This window comes from Bison bison, unplaced genomic scaffold, assembly GCF_000754665.1.
Source record: "Bison bison bison isolate TAMUID 2011002044 unplaced genomic scaffold, Bison_UMD1.0 scf7180017864324, whole genome shotgun sequence".
In the NCBI taxonomy this organism is placed as follows: Eukaryota; Metazoa; Chordata; class Mammalia; order Artiodactyla; family Bovidae; genus Bison; species Bison bison.
The window spans coordinates 9,619,821-9,640,672 of record NW_011494896.1 but is presented as its reverse complement, the minus strand read 5'-3'; the positions used below and the strand labels follow the sequence as shown (position 1 = coordinate 9,640,672).

General features: G+C 49.2%; 1 protein-coding gene across 1 annotated transcript in view; it reads right to left on the bottom strand.

The window, feature by feature from the left end:
* The window catches only part of TENM4 (teneurin transmembrane protein 4), an 858,900-nt gene that overhangs the window by 584,708 nt on the left and 253,340 nt on the right, over window positions 1-20,852 (bottom strand). The window contains exon 3 of the mRNA XM_010853253.1: window positions 11,382-11,483. Coding sequence (XP_010851555.1) covers window positions 11,382-11,391 — 10 coding nt within the window. The 5' untranslated portion in view covers window positions 11,392-11,483. The remainder of the gene's footprint in view (window positions 1-11,381; window positions 11,484-20,852) is intronic.

Here is a 20,852-nt window from a genome sequence, read left to right as displayed (position 1 = left end):
CTTGGGGGACAGTCTCTGTCTGTCCTTGGTGGTCTGGGGATTTTAGTTTTAAAGAGTCAAGGAAAGAGGCAAAGTCAACGTCCTTGAAAAGGTAGAAGTCAGACTGAGACCTCACTTAGGGTTAGGATTTCCAAAGGAGCCATGTGTGCCATAATGAACAGGTGAGTCAGAAAAAAAGACAAAACCCTACCCCACCAAAGAAGACTGCAAGGGAAACTTGGTTGTGGGGATAAGTGAAGAGAAAGGAAAAAATTTTAATGTTGCTTATGAGGCTTCCCAGGTGGTGCAGTGGTAAAGAATCCACCTGCCAATGCAATAAACGCAAGAGATGTGAGTTCAATCCCTGGGTTGGGAAGATCCCCTGGAGAGGGAAATGGCAACCCCCTCCAGTATTCTTGCTTGGAAAATCCCATGGGTGGAGGAACTTGGCAGGCTACAGTCCATAGGGTTGCAAAAAGTCTGACCCAACTGAGCACACATGTGCTTTTTTCAGTGAAAATTCCCAATCACAAAGTGGTCCTCACGTGGATCTGGTGCTTGACTACATATTACCTTATGCCCAGAAAAGAACCCTAAGTCCGAGCTGAATATTGAATTTAAAGGAATCTCAAGTTGGTGATTCCTCCAGGCATCTAGCTTAAACAAATGTAAATTCTTTCTGGACTAATGAAGGTTCAGCTCAGGCCTCAAAGGAGCCCCACAAAACAATCATGAACACGTGATTTGAAAATTCACAGAACACGTGAAGCAACGAGCCACCATGAGCAAGAGACAGCAAAAATAATGAACAAAAGAATCAGACCTATGGGTACCGAAATTATCAGATTCAGAAAAGAAATGTATACAATATTTAAAGAGATATGTAAGAGTAGTCAAAGCATAAACAAAGAATAGGCTCTTAAAAAAAATAAAACAGGTTGAAAGATAACTAGATCTTCTAGAAGTGAGGCTGACATACAGGCTTCCTGCTGCTGCTAAGTCGCTTCAGTTGTGTCCGACTCTGTGCGACCCCACAGACGGCAGCCCACCAGGCTCCCAGTCCCTGGGATTCTCCAGGCAAGAACACTGGAGTGGGTTACCATTTCCTTCTTCAATGCATGAAAGTGAAAGTGAAGTCGCTCAGTCCAGTCCTGAGGCTGCTCTAAATATAGTCTATGTGTGGTATCAGAGGGACTTCCCAGGTGGCTCAGTGGTAAATAATCTGCTTGCCAATGCAAGAGACACAGGAGATGTGGATTCAATCCCTGGGTTGGGAAGAGCCCCTGGAGTCAGAAACGGCAACTCACTCCAGTGCCCCTGCGATATCAGAAAGGACTTTGGCACCGGAATCAGAAAACTAAAACACTGCGTGTCTTGGGCCGATTGCTGCCCGTCTCTGGGCCTCACCGTCCTCATCAGCAAATGAAAGGGTGGAACTAGATCACCTCTTAAGTCCAACTCTGTCAACGAACATTCTACAATACAACGGTTCAGTTACTGGGCACCTGATTTCTGAGTTACCTCTGATTATAAGCATCTCATGAGACTGTGAACCCTTACAATAGTCCACTGAGATATGGGCTCTTATTACGACCATTTCAGGTATTAGGAAACTGAAGTGGAGGTTAAGTACCTTAGAATCCAGAGCGGGTAAACCAGGCTTGGACCCCATCAGTATGACTGCAGAGCTGGTTCTCTTCCACTATATACCCTTCTATCTTGCTTGACTCCTCACATCTGCAATTCCACCTCTGGGATCCTTTGACCTATTGAAAGTCTCCCAGGGCAAGGGGCAGCTAAATGGCTAGCCCAGGCTGTTAAGAGCAACAAAAATTCCCACTCCAGTGGGTGGCAAGAGCATCGTGGAGTTAATTACCAGTAACCAAATATTAATGTTATTTAGTACATCCTATGAACAAGGTTTGTGCTTATTTTAGACAAGAGGTATTTATGACGGAGCAGCCAACTGTAACAGATTGCTGGGGCTTATGTTCTGAACACCCACTTTTGGACAATGCTTCACTCCGAAAGCACTACTCTGTGACTTGGTTTCCTCATGGGTAGAATCTGAACCGTAATAGTACCTGCTCTCACTGGGTTGTTGCTGTGATTCGGTGAGCTAATACAAGTCAGGCGTGTAGCGAGCATGCCGCCAATGGTGGCTCTTGCTGCCGTCATTCTTATTAATTTCAACCCAGTGGGAAGGAGTCAGGCTTGGCAGCAGATGACCTTGATTCATTTCCAGCCTCCCCCACTTCCCAGCTGTGTGACTTCAAGCCATTGACCCTCTCTGAGGCTCCATGGCCCCATCTGCGAATCAGAAATAACAGTGCTTACCTCACTGGAAGTTGTGAGGGTTAAATGGACTGTGAAATGCCTAGCGCGGTGGTTGACATATAATAGGTATTCAACAAATGTCTGTTCTCACCCCTGGAGCGTTTGCTGCACACTTGGCTTCTCCATCAGGGTTAGAATCCAAAGAGGCAAAGGATTCTGTGCTGAGAGATGCTGACGGGTTGCTCTCTCCCACCTAGGGAGTTTTCACAAAGCAGCAGGTAAGTCAAGGCAGCATAGTGAGAGAGGTTCACAGCTTCAGAAGAGGCCCTTCAGGCCATGACCTTGGCTGCTTTGGCTAAACTGGCTACCGAGACGTGCAGCTAAAGATGCCATGAGCAGCAAGCCCTACCTTTATGAGGATCTGGTCTTTGAACACACTGAGGGAAACTGACCTTCCTCTTTGGAAATGAACCAGGGATTCAGCTTATAAGTCATTCTGTGATGATTCTGTGCACCCAAGATTGCGCCATAGCACTGCCCCAGGGATGGGGGACAGGTAGATGAGGACTCCATTAAAGGAGGTGCAGAAGGGCAGGAACAGCGGCAGCAGTGGTTATGCGACTCTGTGAACTGTGACTCCAGCAAGGCCTCAGGGAAGGATAGAACTCCACCCCTGGTTTCTACAGCTGCCTGGTTGTCACTTTCCAAAGTCCTGGCAGAGGCTGTCCAGAAATGGTTCCCTAATCAGGATTCCTCTTCTGAATGAACAGGGAACTTCTGGGTTTCAAGCTCTATCTGGGGCACCTTTTGGATTTTATGTTAGGTCACCAGATCCTTCCTCCTCCTCCTCCTTAGACCATCTGTGTGTTTACTGAATCCAGACACTGATTAAGCAGACACTAGGCATGGAAAGAGGATGGTAGGATGGCAGGACGGTGGGCATCCCAGATGCCTGGAGTGAAGACGAAGGTGCCAGCTCAGGGAGGGAAGGAGTCTTGGAGGACAGGCAGGTGGTCTGGGCAGAAAGAGCCAGAAACCAGCACGAGGGTATGGCGGCCACGGCAGCAGTGTCTGCACTGCTGTACCGCACAAACGGAAGCAGGGCGCCTCCCCAGGACCAGACCCGGCAGCGGCTCCCCAGCTGGAGGATGGCGTGGGGACCCCCGAGGATGAGGCACACGGACCTGGCTTCAAAGCCCAGCTCGACCCAGAACTAGGACATAGGTGTCCCTCAGCAAGCGTCTCAGTTTGATTGCTGGAAAATGGGACTGTCCCTAGCTCACAGAGCCCCAAACGCATAGGTTTGCATAATGAGAATAAGACATGCTGTGTGCCTAGCACAGATACTAACCCACAGAAAGTTCAGTCAATGTTCATTTCTCTTTGCTTCACTGCCATAATTGGCACCAAATGTGACAACACATTCTTAGCCGCATAAGTCATGTTTGCTTTATTCAGTATTTACACAAGAACCCGGGCTTCCCAGGTGGTGCTAGTGGTAAAGAATCTGCCAGCCAATGCAGGAGATGTAAGAGACATGCGTTCGATCCCTGGGTTGGAAGAGCCCCTGGAGGGGGGCACAGCAGCCCAGTTCAGTATTCTTGCCTGGAGACTCCCATGGACAGAGGAGCCTGGCGGGCTGCAGTCCACGGGGGTCGCAAAGAGTCAGACACAACTGAAGCGACTTAGCACACACACATACGAGAATTAGCGTGTTCCAATTAGGATCATTTCTCCAACCTGACCCTGAGCAAAGTAACTACCCTGTCTCATATTCTCTGAACCCCCAGGTTCCCAGTGCTAACCAGATGGATGGTTCTGACAAGGCCTGACCACTCAGTTGTCTTTGAGTCACCAGTAACTCTAGTTAATTGTTAATATCTCATCTGTGGCCATGTTGTCTATGAAAAGTAACAGATACAAAAGTGAGGACTGCTGACTGTCTGCTACATGCGGGGCAGCTACCATGGCGGACTCCAAAAGGATGGGACAAAGAACCATACCTGAGGTTCTTGTTCAATATTCCCAAAGCTAAAAAGCGTGCCTGAAAGATAGACATGCACTTTAAAAAGAGCAGGCTGTAGCAGTAAACACGCTAGTTCAAATGAACAATACCAAGCCCAGGTGGGGTGGTGGGAAACGTAATCGTGGGCTTTAGAAGCAGACTGACTTGGATTTGAATCCCAAGTCTGCATCTACTAGTAAGGCACCCTGGGGCAGGCAGGCTTCCCTGGTGGCTCAGTGGTAAAGAACCCACCTGCCAATGCAGGAGACCTGGGTTCAGTCCCTGGGTTGGGAAAGAAAAGGAAATGGTACCCCACTCCAGTATTCTTGCCTGGAAAATCCCGTGGACAGAGGTACCTGACGGGCTACAGTCCATGGGGTCACAAAAGAGTCAGACATGACTCAGTGACCAAACAACAACAACAACCCTGGGGTGGGGGTGGGGTGGGGGGTGGATGCCTGTTTATACATCTGTCAGATGGAGAAAGTACTCCCTCAGCGCTGCGATGATTAGGTGATATGGAGAGTGCTCACTGTTACTTCCCTTCCTCTTTCTTTTTCTCATTTCCCCTTCTCTTCTACATCACTGACATTATTCTATTTGTGACTAGCTTTGAATGAGTAGCGGATGACCTCTATCTGCCTATTGGTGATCACAGTCTTCTGCACATGTAAGTGTTCTACCGTCAGTTCAGTGTCTGTGCAAAAACTTCCAGTGGCTTATCATTTCTTAAACAAGAATCACAGGGCATCTTGGCCTCCCTGTCTTGCATCCCACGCCTTCCACCAGGAGGCCGTGACCTTCCAACCCTCTTTCACTGCAGCATTCACCTACTGGTACCCACCAGGATGCTGGATGGATGGTTCGTGTTGAGCTAATATTTGTACATGGTGTGAGGGAGGGGTCTAACTTCAGGTTTTTGTATGTGGATCTCCAGTTGTCCCAGTACCATTTGCTGAAAAGATGACTCTATTTCTGAGCCTTAATCACCTCATCCCTAAAATGAGCTTGAGAAGGTAATTCCACTGCTGGGCATATACCCTGAGGACACCAGAATTGAAAAAGACACATGTACCCCAATGCTCATTGCAGCACTATTTATAATAGCTAAGACATGGAAGCAACCTAGATGTCCATTGACAGATGAATGGATAAGGAAGTTGTGGTACATATACACAATGCAATATTACTCAGCTATAAAAAGGAACACATTTGAGTCAGGTCTAATTCCGTGGATGAACCTAGGGCCTGTTGTACAGACTGAAGTAAGACAGAAAAAGAAAGACAAATACCATCTACTAACACATATACATGGAATCTAGAAAGATGGTACCAACAATTCTCCATGCAGGGCAGCAAAGGAGACACAGAGGTAAAGAACAGACTTTTGGACTCCATGGAAGAAGGCGAGGGTGGGATGATTGGAGAGAAGAGCATTGAAACATAGAGAAGGAAATGGCAACCCACTCCAGTAATCTTGCCTGGAGAATTTCATGAACAGAAGAGCCTGGCAGGCTACAGTCCATGGGGTTGCAAAGAGTCAGGCATGACTGAGCAACTCTCACTCACACTCACTCATTGAAACATACACATTACTATATGTAAAATAGGTAACCAGGGCAAGTTTGATGTGACGCAGGGTACCTAAAGCTGGTACTCTGTGACAAGCTGGATGGATGAGAAGGGGAAGGAGGTGGAGGGGGTTCAGGATGGAGGGGACACATGTACACCTATGGCCGAGGCATACTGATGTATGGCAAAAGCCATCACAGCATTGTAAAGTAGTTATCCTCCAGTTAAAATAATTAATTAAAAAAAAGACTACCCTGTGAGGAAAGATCACTGCTGTGAACATTCAAGGAGATAGAGAGAAAAGAGTGTGCTGTGGTGGGGAGTGGGGTGGTCCCTGGCACACAGCAGTCAGCCGATGCCTATAACTGAAGACAAGGAGAACAGGTTAGCAGGTATTGAGACAGCAGTTGTCCTCACTTCCCCCGGACCACAGTTGCTCCCTAAAGATCGGTCACGGCTGCAGCCCCCCACACTTGTCACGAGAGCCTGTGCCATCCTCAGGACAGCGGTGTCCAACCCCCCTTCCCACGAACCTCCTCTTCTGACTGGCCCTGATCACCTTCTCATCTCCATTTCCCTTTTTCCTCCCTCACATTCTATCTTAATTTTGCATTAAATGTTCTTCATCTTAATTAATCAACTACAGTTTTGCTAGCTCACTCAAATCTTTTTGGGCAAGGTGGTGGGAAGGCATGAATGAACGAATGAGTCAAGCAAAGGAAAGGCCCCTAATTTAAAGCCAGAACAGTGAGGCCCCTGAACTAAAGTGATGGGCAGGCCACCCCAGCTGGAGGGGTCAGAAGTGGGCCTCTGTGAGGCTCCCTCCAGCCCAGCACTCTCTGCACACACACCCCCACTCCCCCTCCCACCCTGGAGCGAGAGAGCAAGCCTTTTAAATCACATCTCCCTCCTCCACCGTGTTTGCAACACCTCCCAATTTAGTTTTCTCTCTGAATTTCATTAGTGTCCCATTTGCCTTGTCTTCCTGATCTCTGAGGCAGGCGTTAAGCAGGGGGAGACTCAGTTGGCAACAAGGGCTCCTGCCTCCTGACTGCGGGTGAGGGAAGGAGGAGGAGGACAGGCCCCGGGGACGGAGTTCCTGGTCAACTCAGCTCAGCCCAATGAACTGTTACTAGACGCTACCTGTGCGCCAGGCTCCGGGGGCCCCCAGATGAGGATCTGAGCTTGCCCTGGAAACCCTGGGCTCAGGGGAATGGAGGAACAGCGCCTGGGTGATGTGCTGCAGGGGAGTGGCCCCACTGGGCTGACAGAGTGAGTGAGAATGAGGCGGGGAGGGCAGGGAGGAAGGCAGTGGGGACCTTCCCGGAAGAGGGGACAACACATATAAAGGCAGGGTGCTGAGAACAGAAGAGTGTAACGAGTCACGCTATGGAATCTCTCGTTCAGTTGTTTACACAGTCATCCAGTGCGGATTTCTTGAGTGCCTGCTACATCCCAGGCAGTATTCTAGACATCAGAATACGGCCGAAACAACACAGAGTGACCCCCTGCCTTCACGGAGCTTACATTCCAATGGGGGAAGAACAGAAAACAGAGTAATGCACAATGTGCCAGGTGGAGATAAATGCTACCTAGGAACATTCAAAGGGAAGACGGGCACAGGAAGACCTGGAGGGTAAGGACTGCCTTCCCTTCTCACCTCCTCTATGTCCACCTTGCTCACACCACGGGACCCCAGCTGCATCTTGAAGAGCAAACACAGTGCTTTGCTGATTCAGCCCCATCTATGCTCTGCTCGCTTGGATGGCAACCTGGAGGTCTGTTCCCTCTGCCTGAAGAGTTCTCCCAAAAGCTGGAAAAGGGATTCGATGCCTTATGCTTTGAGATGGGAATGTGTTTATGGTTCAAGGAAAAGCAGAGGGGCCACTGGTGTGAGGGAGGGATAGATAAAGACGGGGTAGGAGGGGACAGGGGCTGGCTCAGGTGAGTCCTGGGGGGTCAGGGTGAGGTCTGTGACTTTTCCTCTGCATGAGCTGGGGAGCCACAAGTGAACTGTGAGCAGAGGAGTGATCTGATCTGACCGAACCCATCAGATCAGATCTGTTCCCTCCCCCGGGAGGGAATGGTGGCAGCAGAGTCTCCCAAGGAGGCGACTGCAGAAATCCAGGTCCAAGAGGGTGGCTCAGACCAGGGATGTGACAGAGGAGCTGGTCACAAGTGCTGAGGAGGGGAGAAAAGGGCAAATGCAGCACTCAGTGTGAGTGGAGGGACAGGGGGAAATGAGACAGGACAGAACAGGAGGAACATTCTAGACAGAAGAATCCCCTAGTGCCAAGGCTGAGATTCAACCCCATCCAGCCAGGCTCAGATCCTGCTACTGAGGTTCCTGCAATTTTTCCTCTGTCTCAATGCACGTGGGTTCAGCGAGCCTTGCTCTGGGCCTAGGTCTCTGGGCAGCATCAACATGGGAATGAGAGATCCCATCTCTGGCCTCCAAGGGGCCCCTCTGTCAGAGCCCAGAGCTGCATTCACATGTGACACTGCAGGATGTTCGGGGAACCAGTGAGAGAGAGGCCTGGGATGGGGGGATTTACGGGAGGAAGAGGAGACCACCTTTCTTGGGTTTAGATGCAGTGAGGGATGAGATTTAATTTTTAACTTTAACATTACGTCCTTCTTACAAGTGAGCCTGGATGGGGAGGAAGAGTTCACCTGGAGCCCAGTCATCTCCTCTTGCCGAATGAACCTCAGTTTTCTTACCTTCAGTTCAGACCAGTAGCTCAGTCCTATCTGACTCTTTGTGGCCCCATGGACTGCAGCATGCCAGGCCTCCCTGTCCATCACCAACTCCCGGAGTTCACCCAAACTCATGTCCATCGAGTTGGTGATGCCATCCAGCCATCTCATCCTCTGTCATCCCCTTCTCCTCCCGCCTTCAATCTTTTCCAGCATCAGGGTCTTTTCAAATGATTCAGTTCTTTGCATCAGGTGGCCAGAGTATTGGAGTTTCAGCTTTAGCATCAGTCCTTTCAATGAATATTCAGGACTGATTTCCTTGAGGATGGACTGGTTGGATCTCCTTGCTGTCCAAGGGGCTCTCAAGATGGAATTATAAGAACTATCTCTTGGGGTTGCAGCTATTTGATGAGATGCATCAATCAAGTACTTGGCACAATGCATCAATAAATGTCACCCCATTTTACCTGTCCCTCTCTAAAAAAAGCAAAAATCTTAATAGGTATCCTCAGAGAACTATGGCTTCCCAGGTGGTATCAGCGGTAAAGAATCTGCTGGCCAATGCAGGAGACATAAGAGACATGGGTTCCATCCCTGGGTCAGGAAGATCCCCTGGAGAAGAGAATGGCTAACCATTCCAGTATTCTTGCCTGGTAAATCCCACAGACAGAGAAGCCTGGCGGGTTACAGTCCATGGGGTCGCAAGAGTTGGACACGACTGATTTGACTTAGCATGTATAGAAAACCACTGTGTCTCCACTGGCAAACATTTATCCCAGCTTGGAGTTATAGACATTCACCAGGCAGAGAGCAGAGGCTACATCTGTTTTTGTTCCCTGTTATATTCCCAGAGCCTAGTGTGGTGCTGGGTCTACTGTCAATATACAATATGTTTTTGCTGAACTGGTAAATAAATGATTGAATCTAAGGTTATGTATGATCTAGGCTCTGGTAGATCATACATACATACATACAATTAGCTGGGAGACCTCAGATCATACATACATACATACAATTAGCTGGGAGACCTCAGATAATTAATGTCTCCAGGTTAAAAAAAAATACTGATAATCTCTTTAGAATGTGTCAATGTCACTAGTTCTGAACATGAGTTAGTTGGTTGGAACACCAGATTAAAGCACTTCCTAGGTGGATAAGGAAAAGGAACCCACTCCAGTATTCTTACCTGGAAAATCCCATGGATGGAGGAGCCTGGTAGGCTATAGTCCATGGGGTCAAAAAGAGTCAGACATGACTGAACGACTTCACTTTAGGTGGCACTAGTCATAAAGAACCGATCTATCAATACAGGAGACATAGGGATGCAGGCTCGATCCCCAAGTAGGAGGATCCCCTGGAGAAGGAAGTGGCAACTCACTCCAGTATTCTTGTTTAGAGAATCCCCGTGGACAGAGTAGGCTGGTGGGCTACAAGTCTATAGCCTTGCAAAGAGATGAACACAACTGAGGTGCCTTAGAACGCACACACACCAGATTAAAAAACCAAAGAAATGTAAGAAAACAAAAAAAATGTCTCTGAGTCTCAGTTTTCTTACCTGTAAAATGGAACTCATAATATCTACTATGATAGAGGCAGTTACCGCCCATCAAATATCTGTATTTCCCAGAGCCCTAGAAACCGGGTAAGACCACATGTTAGTTCTGGCCCACAGGCTGTGCCACTTTTGAGCCGAAGCATTTAAGAGCCAGTGCTTAACCTTCTGCCACCTCTTCCCCTGATGTGGAGACCAAGGTGGCCCCTTGTTCCAGGGGCTACACCTAAAACACGGCAGAGCTGTCATCAGCTTGACGCCTGAGTCACTGGGTAGACCAGAGCCCTCCACCCTTTGGTTAGATAGGCAGCATGAGCAAGAAATAAACCTTCACTCTGTTAAGCCGCTGAGATTCCAGAGTTCATTTATTGCTGCAGCACAACTGAGCCTAGAAAGACTCAGGCTTCTACCCAGCATGACCGTCCACAAGGTAAGAAGTGGTGCTTGGTTCAGTTTGTTGTTGTTGTCCAGTCAGTCGCTCACTTGTGTCTGACTCTTTGCGACCCCATGGACTGCAGCATGCCAGGTTTCCCTATCCTTCACCACCTCCTGGAGTTTGCTCATACTCACATCCCTTGAGTTGATGATACCATCCAACCATCTCAGGCTCATCCCCTGGGTCCTGACCTTTCCCCCTGATTCTGTAGCCTTTCTGATGACCCAGGCTCCCTTCATGATTCTCCCTTTCTCTCTGCCATGTTCTTTCTCTAGTTTGAAACATCCCTCTACTCCCTACTCCTCCCCAGGTGTGTTCTGGTTTTGCCATTGCACAGCAATATCAGAAAAGCCCCTGGAAAGCCATTCTGGCTGGTTGGACCTGGCCTGTGGACCACCTGTCCTCTGGGCAGCTGCCCACACACTTCCTCCTACCTCATTCTCAACTACGCCTTCAATTCCACTCCAACTCAGCTTGAAAGGTAACCACGAAGCTCTGGATCCTGCCCCTGGTGCCTTGGGCCCCGGGATGACTGTCAAGGCTGGCACGGCCTCTGTGGCCCTGGATATGCACTGTGCTCCTGGGTGCCAGCTCCCCACTCACACCCGGCTGGATGCCTGGCCCTTGCCCACCCTGTCCGCCCACCAAGCTGGCACTGGCTTGGCTTCCAGCAGCCACCAATCCTGCCACTGCATCTGCTCTCCAAGAAGGCCACCTCCACCCTGGCCTGACCTCTGCACTCTCTAGGCAGCTTAGTTGGCAAAAGCCTTCAACCCGTTTTCAGATTCTAAGATGCCATTTCTCATCAAGACCACAGGTTTGCAGTCGATGACACAGAAAATCAGATCGGACAAGGGACTGACCTGGCTCCATGTCAGCACGTTCTGAAGAGTCAGCAGTGTCCGTGGGCCCTGAAGCCCTGTCTCCAGGGCCATCAGATCCTGGAGGATGGGATGGGCTCCTTCCTGTTGAGGCAGAGAACAGAGAGTCAAGTGAGTGTGGGGGCAAGGTGTCCTTGACCCCGTTTTGCAGATCTCTTGCCAGCACATGTGCACCAGTAGGGAGAGGGGACAGGTTCCTGGTCCCCAGGCATGAAGAAAAGCAAGCAGGGTCTCAAGTACCCTGGGAATCCTGCACAACACCCTGTCTGCAACCTTTCTTTCTTCTCCCGTCTCATCTGGCCTTGTGTGACAGCCACTGTTGACACATCAGGCTTACCAAACCCCTGGAGGGTCAGAACTACGGATCAGCCCTCTTTATGAGCCTGGCAAAGGCAGCTTTGGTGTAGAGTAGACACTGCGTGTTCTGTGAAGGACTGACTGTGCTGTGATGGAAGCAGGGAGCAAGAAGGGGGCAGAGCATGTGGCCAAGGCACCGGCTTCTGCAGCAGTCCTATCATTGATTCACTGGGCAAATAAATACACCACTTGGCATCCTGCCTGATAGAATGGCCCACCCTCCCTGCACTATATCATCTGGGAGTCACATGAGCAAAGCTCTTCACACCCAAGAGTCTTGCTCTGGTCCAGTTGCTTATCACTCTGCAACTCTAGCAAATCACTTCCCCTCCTTGAGTCTTTGTCTGAAAGAGAAAAACTCTGAGCTAGGCTACATGTAAGATTCTTTATGCCCCCAGAATTCTATGACAATGTTGATTCATCTCTACACATCCAGTGCCCAAAGAGCTATCTGTCCACAATAAAGCTTTGTGAAATGAATAAAAGAAAATTCCATCTTACTCCAAGGACGGTGACAAGAGAGTCAAAGGTTTTAAGCCATCTGTGGGAGATCACTGCAAGAGGAGGAGCTGGGATTTGAACACAGGTCCTCATAGACTCGAGGACTTCAAGTACACTTGAGGCCTCTGTATTTTCCCTGCACCGACTGCTGTACTCACCCACTGAAGACACTACAAAGTGCCTTTTTATATGAAAGACACACTAAGCTAAAGGACAGTGCACGAAGGATGCATTCAGGTACCTCAAGTACAAAGTCATCGTTTGAGAAATTCCCTGAGTACATATTTGCCAAATATACCTAGGAGCCTAGCTAAGAAGACGTTATTGCCTATTAGAAGGTGAGGAATTACTGGTAATCTTCATTAAGACAAAACTCCCCTAAGTATCTGCATTTCCTGTTTCTTTATTGTAAATTCTCAGTATTCTAAACAGAGTGACTGGATTAGGTGGGAACATTCGCCAGGTTCTGCCCAAGTGTGGAGTACCCTTCCCTCAGGGCTCAGGCTCCCAAACACTGCCAGGTACAATCAGCAAGACTAAGTTTGGAGGTAAACTAGAAAAGTCTTTATAAATCGTATTATATTCACTAAAACAAAACATAGGCAGTAATCACAGGAAATGTCTATCATTTTATGAATCTCAAATGAGCGGTAATGGTTACTGTGCCCTTAATTTCTATTTACTATGCCTTGTTCATTACAAGGTTACCCTCCAACTTTCAGAGGGGAGCAGGAAATTGTTTTGCTGTAACGACAGACGTGGTTAGAGGCCGTTCCTCTTGTGTGTGGCCCTCTTCTCCCGTGCCCAGCGCCTTGTAGATTTCAGGACTCTGCGATGTCGGCTTGGCCTGCAAAGGCCGCCCTGTGGTCCTGATCGTACCCAGTGACTTGGATGAAGCACTTAGTGTCTTTCTCAAACCCCTCTCCTTTGTCCAGGTCACACAGTCTCACTCTGCCTCCAGAGATCTGGGCCAGAGCTAGTACTTGGGACCTTTATCTGGTCCCTCCATCTTGAAGAAGCCACAGAACTACAGCTTTACTTCTATTCCACCTTCACCTTTGCTAAGCTTCCAGGGAAAACCTTTACTCCTTTTCTTCATTTTACATTTTCAGTTTGTATCCCCGAATTCCCTTTTTCAAAGTAAAGTCATCACTTGGTACATGCAGGATGATTGGTTCCAGGATCCCTCATGGGTACCAAATTCCATGGATGCTCAAGTGCCTTACATAAAATGGTATAGCATTTGCATGTAACCTACACATACCCTCCCATCTACATGAAATCATCTCTAGATCACTTATGATACCTAACACAAGGGAAATGATACTTTCAGTTCAGTTCAGTCACTCAGTCATGTCCAACTCAATGTAAATGCTATATAAAGAGTTGTCGGTGGGGCAAAGTCAAGTTTGGTTTTGGGAACTTTCTAGAGATTTTTTTTTTTCCCCTAGAATATTTTCAATCTGTGGTTGGTTGAATCCACAGATGTGGAACCTGTGGGTATAAAGGGCTGGCTATACATCCAATAAGCACTGCATGATGGTTAATGAAACCAAAATACCCAAGGATTGACCAAAGGCTTTAGGGCTTCCCTGGTGGCTCAGATAGTAAAGAATCTGTCTGTAATGCAGGAGACCTGGGTTCAATCCCTGGGGTGGGAAGTTCCCCTGGAGAAGGAAATGGCAAACCACTCCAGTATTCTTGCCTGGAGAATCCCATGGACAGAGGAGCCTGGTGGGCTACAGTCCATGGCTTTGCAAGGAGTCGGACACGACCGATCGACTAAAACTTTCCCTTTCATGTACGAGCAGTTTATGAAGGGCAATGCAGTTAGGACTGGATGAGGGTGTTCATTCCTTCACTTGCTCACTCGCTCACTCACTCACTCCTATTCCGTGTGTTAGGTGTGATACAGGACAAACTGAGGACTCAGAAGCAAACCGTGCCCTCAAGGACTCACAGGTGGTAAGGCTGCAAGTAAGGGGAATGCTGGGCAGTTTGGGAGGTGGAAACAGAGAAACAAACAGTCAGAGGAGGGAGGGACAGAGAGGCCATGTCAGCAAACCAGGGAGCACTGACTGGACAGCATGCCATCCATGCCCAGCTGGGCACCGGGGACAGTGTTGGGGGGGTTGGCATGGGGACAGGGCGGGGCGCTCGTGTGAGGGAGTGAAGGCACGGGAGGGGAAAGTGTGGATGAAGAATGAGGACTGCGTGGAGGGAAGCAGAAGACACCCGACAGATGACACGGGCCCCCAGAAGCAGGGCCCTGAACGTCAAAACAGAGAAGGTGGCCATCATTCACTGAGTAATAGAGCCACCGAGGGCTTCTGAGCAGAGATGTGACATAATTGGAGATGTGTTGCAGGAAGATGGATTTGGCAAGCTTGCACAGTATGGATCGGAAGGGGAGGAAGCTAATTGTGTGCCAGGCACTGGGCAGTGTTCGAGGCTGGTACATATTGGAGCTCAGTTAACCTTCTAAACTGGAGAAGGAAATGGCAACCTACTCCAGTGTTCTTGCCTGGAAAATCCCAGGGACAGGGGAGTCTGGTGGGCCGCCGTCTATGGGGTTGCACAGAGTCGGACACGACTGAAGCGACTTAGCAGCAGCAGCAGCAGCAACCTTCTAAACAGCCGTAGGAAACAAGCCTATTCCTTCCAGACTTGCAGATGAGAAAATGAGGCTTCAGGGAATTCCAGCAGTTTGCCCCTAATCCCCCAGCTAGGAAGCGTAGCAGATGAGATCTGGATCCGGTTCTTTCCTTTCCCAGGTGAGCCTTAAAGCGTGCTGTGATCTGTGTGGACACTTGTACACTGGACAGCCCAGTACACCTTCTGCTCCCAGCATACCTCCCGCCTGCCCTAGGAAGCAGATGGGGGGAAGCAGGATGGTTTCCTGGGCTGCCTTTTGAGAGGCTGAGATGGAATGAAGTGCCAAGTGCCTTTGTTCCTGTTAGCTTTCCCCTGTGAGTGCGTACATGCTAAGTCGATTCAGTTGTGTCCGACTCTTTGTGATCCCGTGGATGGTAGCCTGCCAGGCTCCTCTGTCTGTGGGATTCTCCAGGCAAGAATACTGGAGTGGGTTGCCATTTCCTTCTCCAGGGGAATCTTCCTGACCCAGGGGATGAACCCGTGTCTCTTACGTCTCCTGCAATGGCAGGCAGGTTCTTTACCTCTAGCGCCACCAGCTTTCCCCCAGGTGACCCCACTCTAGAAGATAATACCTTGAGTTGCCTCCCAAACAACACGGACTACAGTCTCTTGCAGAGAATTCCAAAGGTAGCAGGGAACCTCCTTATCCTCTTGTAGGGAATGCTAACTTCTGTCAGCTAAGTTTAATAGGAGCAGCAGACCAGGAGCCCAGGGAAACACACTTGAATACCCAGGCCTCCTCTGCTGGGCCATGGAGAAAGTCAGTGAGGAACCCAGAGTCTCTGGGCTGACGTCACTGTCTGGGAGGACTGCTCGGAGGGCTCAGTGCACTCCATCTGGATCGGCACACCTGCAGCCTGGAGAGAATGGTCATGAATCACTCCCATCAAGATGCCTGCTGCAAAAACTTGTTTTTTTCCCCAAGGGAGAAAAGAGTTCCTCATTCTAAATATGGGACATGGTGATGGCTGTGCTATACACTGGACAATCCAGGGTGTAGGTTTTCTTCAGGGAAGCCTGGCATAGTGGCAAGAGAAGGGACTTAGGAAGCAAATAGGTTGGGTCTTAATCACATCTTCCAACCGCCCCCAGGTTACTGGCTATACCTATGGGGCCTTGGGCAAACCACTTAGCTCCTTGTGCATGCATGCTAAGTTGCTTCAGTCGTGTCTGACTTTTTGTGACCCTATGGACTGTAGCCCACAAGGCTCTTATGTCCACAGGATTCTCCTGGCAAAAACACTGGAATAGGTCGCCATGCCCTACTCCAGGGGATCTTCTCCATCCAGAGATCGAATCTTAAGTTTCCTCATTATTAAATGGGAATGATAATAATGACTTAGAGAAACTAAATGCCAGGCCCTGGGCACATTCATGAGAATGTGTAATAATTTCTTCTTGTCTTTTTATTTTCAACATTTTGGCTATGCCCTCCCAGTGAGGTTGTTCTCACAAATTTACCAACTGAAGTCATTGATTTTGGGAGAAAAAAAATGCTGCAACTATAGCAGGTTGTTAATACCCTTGACCCAGTGCTTATTGGGCTTCTCTGGTGGCTCAGATGGTAAAAAAAAAAAAAAATCTGTCTGCAATGTGGGAGACCCAGGTTTGATCCCTGGGTTGGAAAGATCCCCTGGAGAAAGGAATGGCTACCTACAACCGTATTCTTGCCTGGAGAATTCCATGGACAGAGGGGCCTGGCGGGTTACAGTCCATAGGGTTGAAAAGAGTCAGACACAACTGAGCAACTAACACTTCCAGCGCTTATTACCAGCATCTTGGAATTGTCAGCATGTCTTTCTCCTCCACCATACTGAGACCTTCTTGAAGAGGGTGACCACTGTGGCTTCAATTCCGGGCACACAGATATCCCTTTCTACCTCAGTTCCCTTCAACTGACATCCAATCAGACCACAGAGTCTATGGTTCTTCTGGGGTTTTATTTTCCCAGCCTGGTTTGAATAGCGACTTCTAAGCAACACCTTCAAGAACAAATCCAATTCTCTGAAAACCATCTCATTAGCATGGAATCATTTAGCATGGGATGCTTCACTTTGTTACTCTGCTAAGAGCTTTGGTTTCTAATCCAAGACAATTATATGTGCCAACATATTCAATAACATCTTAATAATACCAAACCTCCCAGGTCTCTGGATGGAATCAGATCAGTATGAGAGAGCTGGGGTCTAATAGGATAAAAGAATGGCATGCGGCAGAGGAGAAGGAGATGAAACATTAAAACTGGGTTCAAACCCTGGCTTGTGCAGCTGGGACAGTCTTGTGTGGTATCCCTGGGACAGGGATAAACGCGCAGCAAAGGATCACTCCTTTCTCTTCCTCTGGCTCCAGAGAAAAGCAAACCCATGAAACGTTTCAAGTGAACAGGGAGAGAATAAAAGATTCACCACATTCCTGAGTCCACTTACAATATGGATTTTTTTTTCTTAAGCTTTTCTCCCCGAGGACTGGAGGAAGTGGGTTATTTCATTTTAATTATGGCAGCTGCAGCTGCTGCTTGTGAACCCAAAGACCAATTTTCAGATCAAAAAGAAAAACATATACACATCCCCACAGACAAACTCACCCAGAGCATCAACTACATACATGAAGGACAGCTCCTTCAGAGAGCACATAAGCAGGGGTGTGCGTGGAGAAATCTGGGCCGTCATGCTCAGAGACACTCAGATCCAGGCAGAGATCCCTGGAGGTGCTTCCCCGCCGCTTCCCTCCCACCTGGCTTCCTCTCTGCCCCGAGCATCCACACCCAGCCCATGAGCCACAGGGCAGTGTAAAAGAATCTTTCATGTCCAGCAGCTGTGCACTTTTAATGTACACGGGGGAAATAAAGGCAGAAAATGGTTTTCTGTAGCCTTCCTGTGGAGTTTTCACTAGGCATCCTCATTCAGGAAGGCCTGAGTTTTTTTTTTTTTTTTTTAAACAGGTCCTCCATGTGTCCAGAGAGCCAGCCCCAGACTTGTGGCAGTGAGGATCTCTCATGCAGGGATGATGGGTGGAGCTCGTTTGCCATTTTCTGGGTCACGGGCTGTATCCAGGTTTCCACTCAGTGTTCTCTTGTGTGGTTCGTCTCCCATGTGCTCCCCAGCGGCTCTCGGGTTAGCCATGGCAGGCAGTGGCACACGAATCCTCCCCAGGTGAGCAGCCCAAATTCGCAACACGTGCAGGTGTATCTTTCAGAGGACTGAGGAGGAGCCATGCTAACGCAGGGACGTTTGTCAGGGAGGAGACTGTGTACAGCAGGTGGGGCATCAGCGTTCACCTGCTGGTGAGTAAGACGAGAGAGACTGGGCTCTCACCAGAGAAAGACCACGTGCTGCCGGGGATACACGAGAACTCTGCCTGGAAGACTTGGCATAGAAGGAAGCATCGTGTAGGGGTGGGGTGGAGGAGTTAACTGTTCTCAGGTGCCACGAAGCAACCTGAGGACCTTAGTGGAGTCAGTGGAAAGTTTTCTGTTTTCTGAACCTTTTCTTGGGTTGGGCCAAAGAGTGCTTTTTGGTCCGACCCAATACTTCACCATGGAGAAGGAAATGGCAACCCACTCCAGCATTCTTGCCTGGAGAATCCCAGGGACAGGGAAGCCTGGTGGGCTGCCGTCTATGAGGTCGCACAGAGTCGGACACGACTGAAGTGACTTAGCAATACTTCACCAATGCTCACCTTTAAGTCCTTCCAGCACAGCATCAAAAATTCTGCAATTTGAATGTGCGCAACAAATGCTCAGTCTTGTTCTCAACCACCTGAGTGCCCTCAGACCCCAGGCCTCTGGTCAGCTTTGTCATCAGCTTGTAAAGCCTCTGCTTCCTTCAGGAGCCAGTTCTGAGGCATTTCCACAAAGCCACTGCAAGAGACGTGGGTTCAGTCCCTGGGTTGGGAAGATCCCCTGGAGAAGGGAATGGCAACCCACTTCAGTATTCTTGCCTAGAGAATTCCATGGACAGAAGAGCCTGGCAGGCTGCAGTCCACGGGGTCGCAGAGAGTCAGACATGACTGAGCACACACACACTCTCCTGTTGTACGTGTCACAACTGCACTCCCACGCCAAAGAGCACCAGACCCGGTGTTTCTACCAGAAAACCCTGCCCTGACCTCTGTGCAGCTCCAGCGCTCTCCAATCCCTTCCTTCACATGACTGGAAGGCCACTTGCTCTTCCTAAGATGCAAGTCTGACCCTGCTGTTCCTGGCCTGAAATGCTTGCTGGCGCCTCACTGTCTTGGGGACAAAATCCAAAGCTCTCCCTAGAAGACACGCTTCTCTTCATGCCCAGCCTGGCCATCTCTCCTGTCTAGTCCCTGCCACTCTCCCCTCAGACGTGCCATGCTGCAGCCAAGTGAAGTGAAGTGAAAGTCGCTCAGTCGTGTCCAATTCTTTGGGCCGCCATGGACTATACAGTCCATGGAATTCTCCAGGCCAGAATACTGGAGTGGGTAGCTGTTTCCTTCTCCAGGTGATCTTCCTAACCTAGGGATCGAACCCAGGTTTCCCTGCATAAAGGTCGGATTCTTTACCAGCTGAGCCACAAGGGAAGCCCAAGAATACTGGAGTGGGTAGCCTATTCCTTCTCCAGGGGATCTTCCGACCCAGGGATGCAACCGGGGTCTCCTGCATTTCAGGCGGATTCTTTACTAACTGAGCTATGAGGGAAGCCCAAACCCAAGTGTTTTCAACCCTCGCTGTCTTCCGGTTGCCGCTCCTTGGCGGGGAAGGCCCCGGAGTGCTCCTTCACGAGCTGTCGGTGCAGCGCCCCGTCTTATTCTGGGGAAGCGTCTCCCTGCTGCTGGGAACCCCTTTTCCCGCTGCTCCCATCGTGTGGGTCGTGAGCGCCGACGCTGCTGTTCCGCAGCCATTTCTGGTGCGCTGCCTTCCAAGCACCGGTGGGTGGCGCACCGCAAGAGGTTCGTTCACTAATTGAGGCCGGTGGGTGTGAGCACAGGTGCCCCACTTGCAGGTAGAAGATTTAACTGCCAGCGCAGGACTCTCTAGAGCTCTTTCATTCTGGCGCGGAGTTCACGGAGATCGGCACAGTTGGGGTGACTTGTCAGCCTGGGTCCCCAGGGGACCTCAGAGCTAATACTCCTCCCCACCCCACCCCTCCTTCTGCCCTTTGTGAACGCGAGAGAGTGAACCCTTTGCTATAAACCATTATGATTTGGCGATGATGTGTACCCGGCATTAACTAGATGATCTGACAGATTCATGGGTTCTGTAAAAAGTGTCATATTCTTTTTTTTTTTTTTTTTTACGTACGGTTGATTTACAATATTTTGAGAGTTTCAGGTGTACAGCAAAGCGATTCAGTTATATAAATTCTTTTCCATTATAGTTTATTACAAGATATTTAATATGGTTCCCTGCCCTATACAGTAAATCCCTGTTGTTTATCAATTTTATATAAGGTAGTGTACATCTGTTAATTCCAAACTCCCAATTTATTCCTCCCCCCACCACTTCCTCTTTGGGAACCATCAGTTGGTTTTGTATGCCTGTGCGTCTGTTTCTATCTTGTAAATAAGTTCATTTATATTGTATTTTTTTTAGGAGGAATTGCCACATTCTTAAAGGGCCCTGACTCCCTGGCCATCATTGATTGGTTCAGGGTTCAGTTCAGTTCAGTTCAGTCGCTCAGTTGTGTCCGACTGTTTGCGACCCCATGAATCGCAGCACGCCAGGCCTCCCTGTCCATCACCAACTCCCGGAGTTCACTTAGACTCACGTCCATCGAGTCCGTGAATCCAGCCATCTTATCCTCTGTCGTCCCCTTCTCCTCTTGCCCCCAATCCCTCCCAGCATCAGACTCTTTTCCAATGAGTCAACTCTTCGCATGAGGTGGCCAAAATACTGGAGTTTCAGCTTTAGCATCAGTCCCTCCAAAGAAATCCCAGGGCTGATCTCCCTCAGAATGGACTGGTTGGATCTCCTTG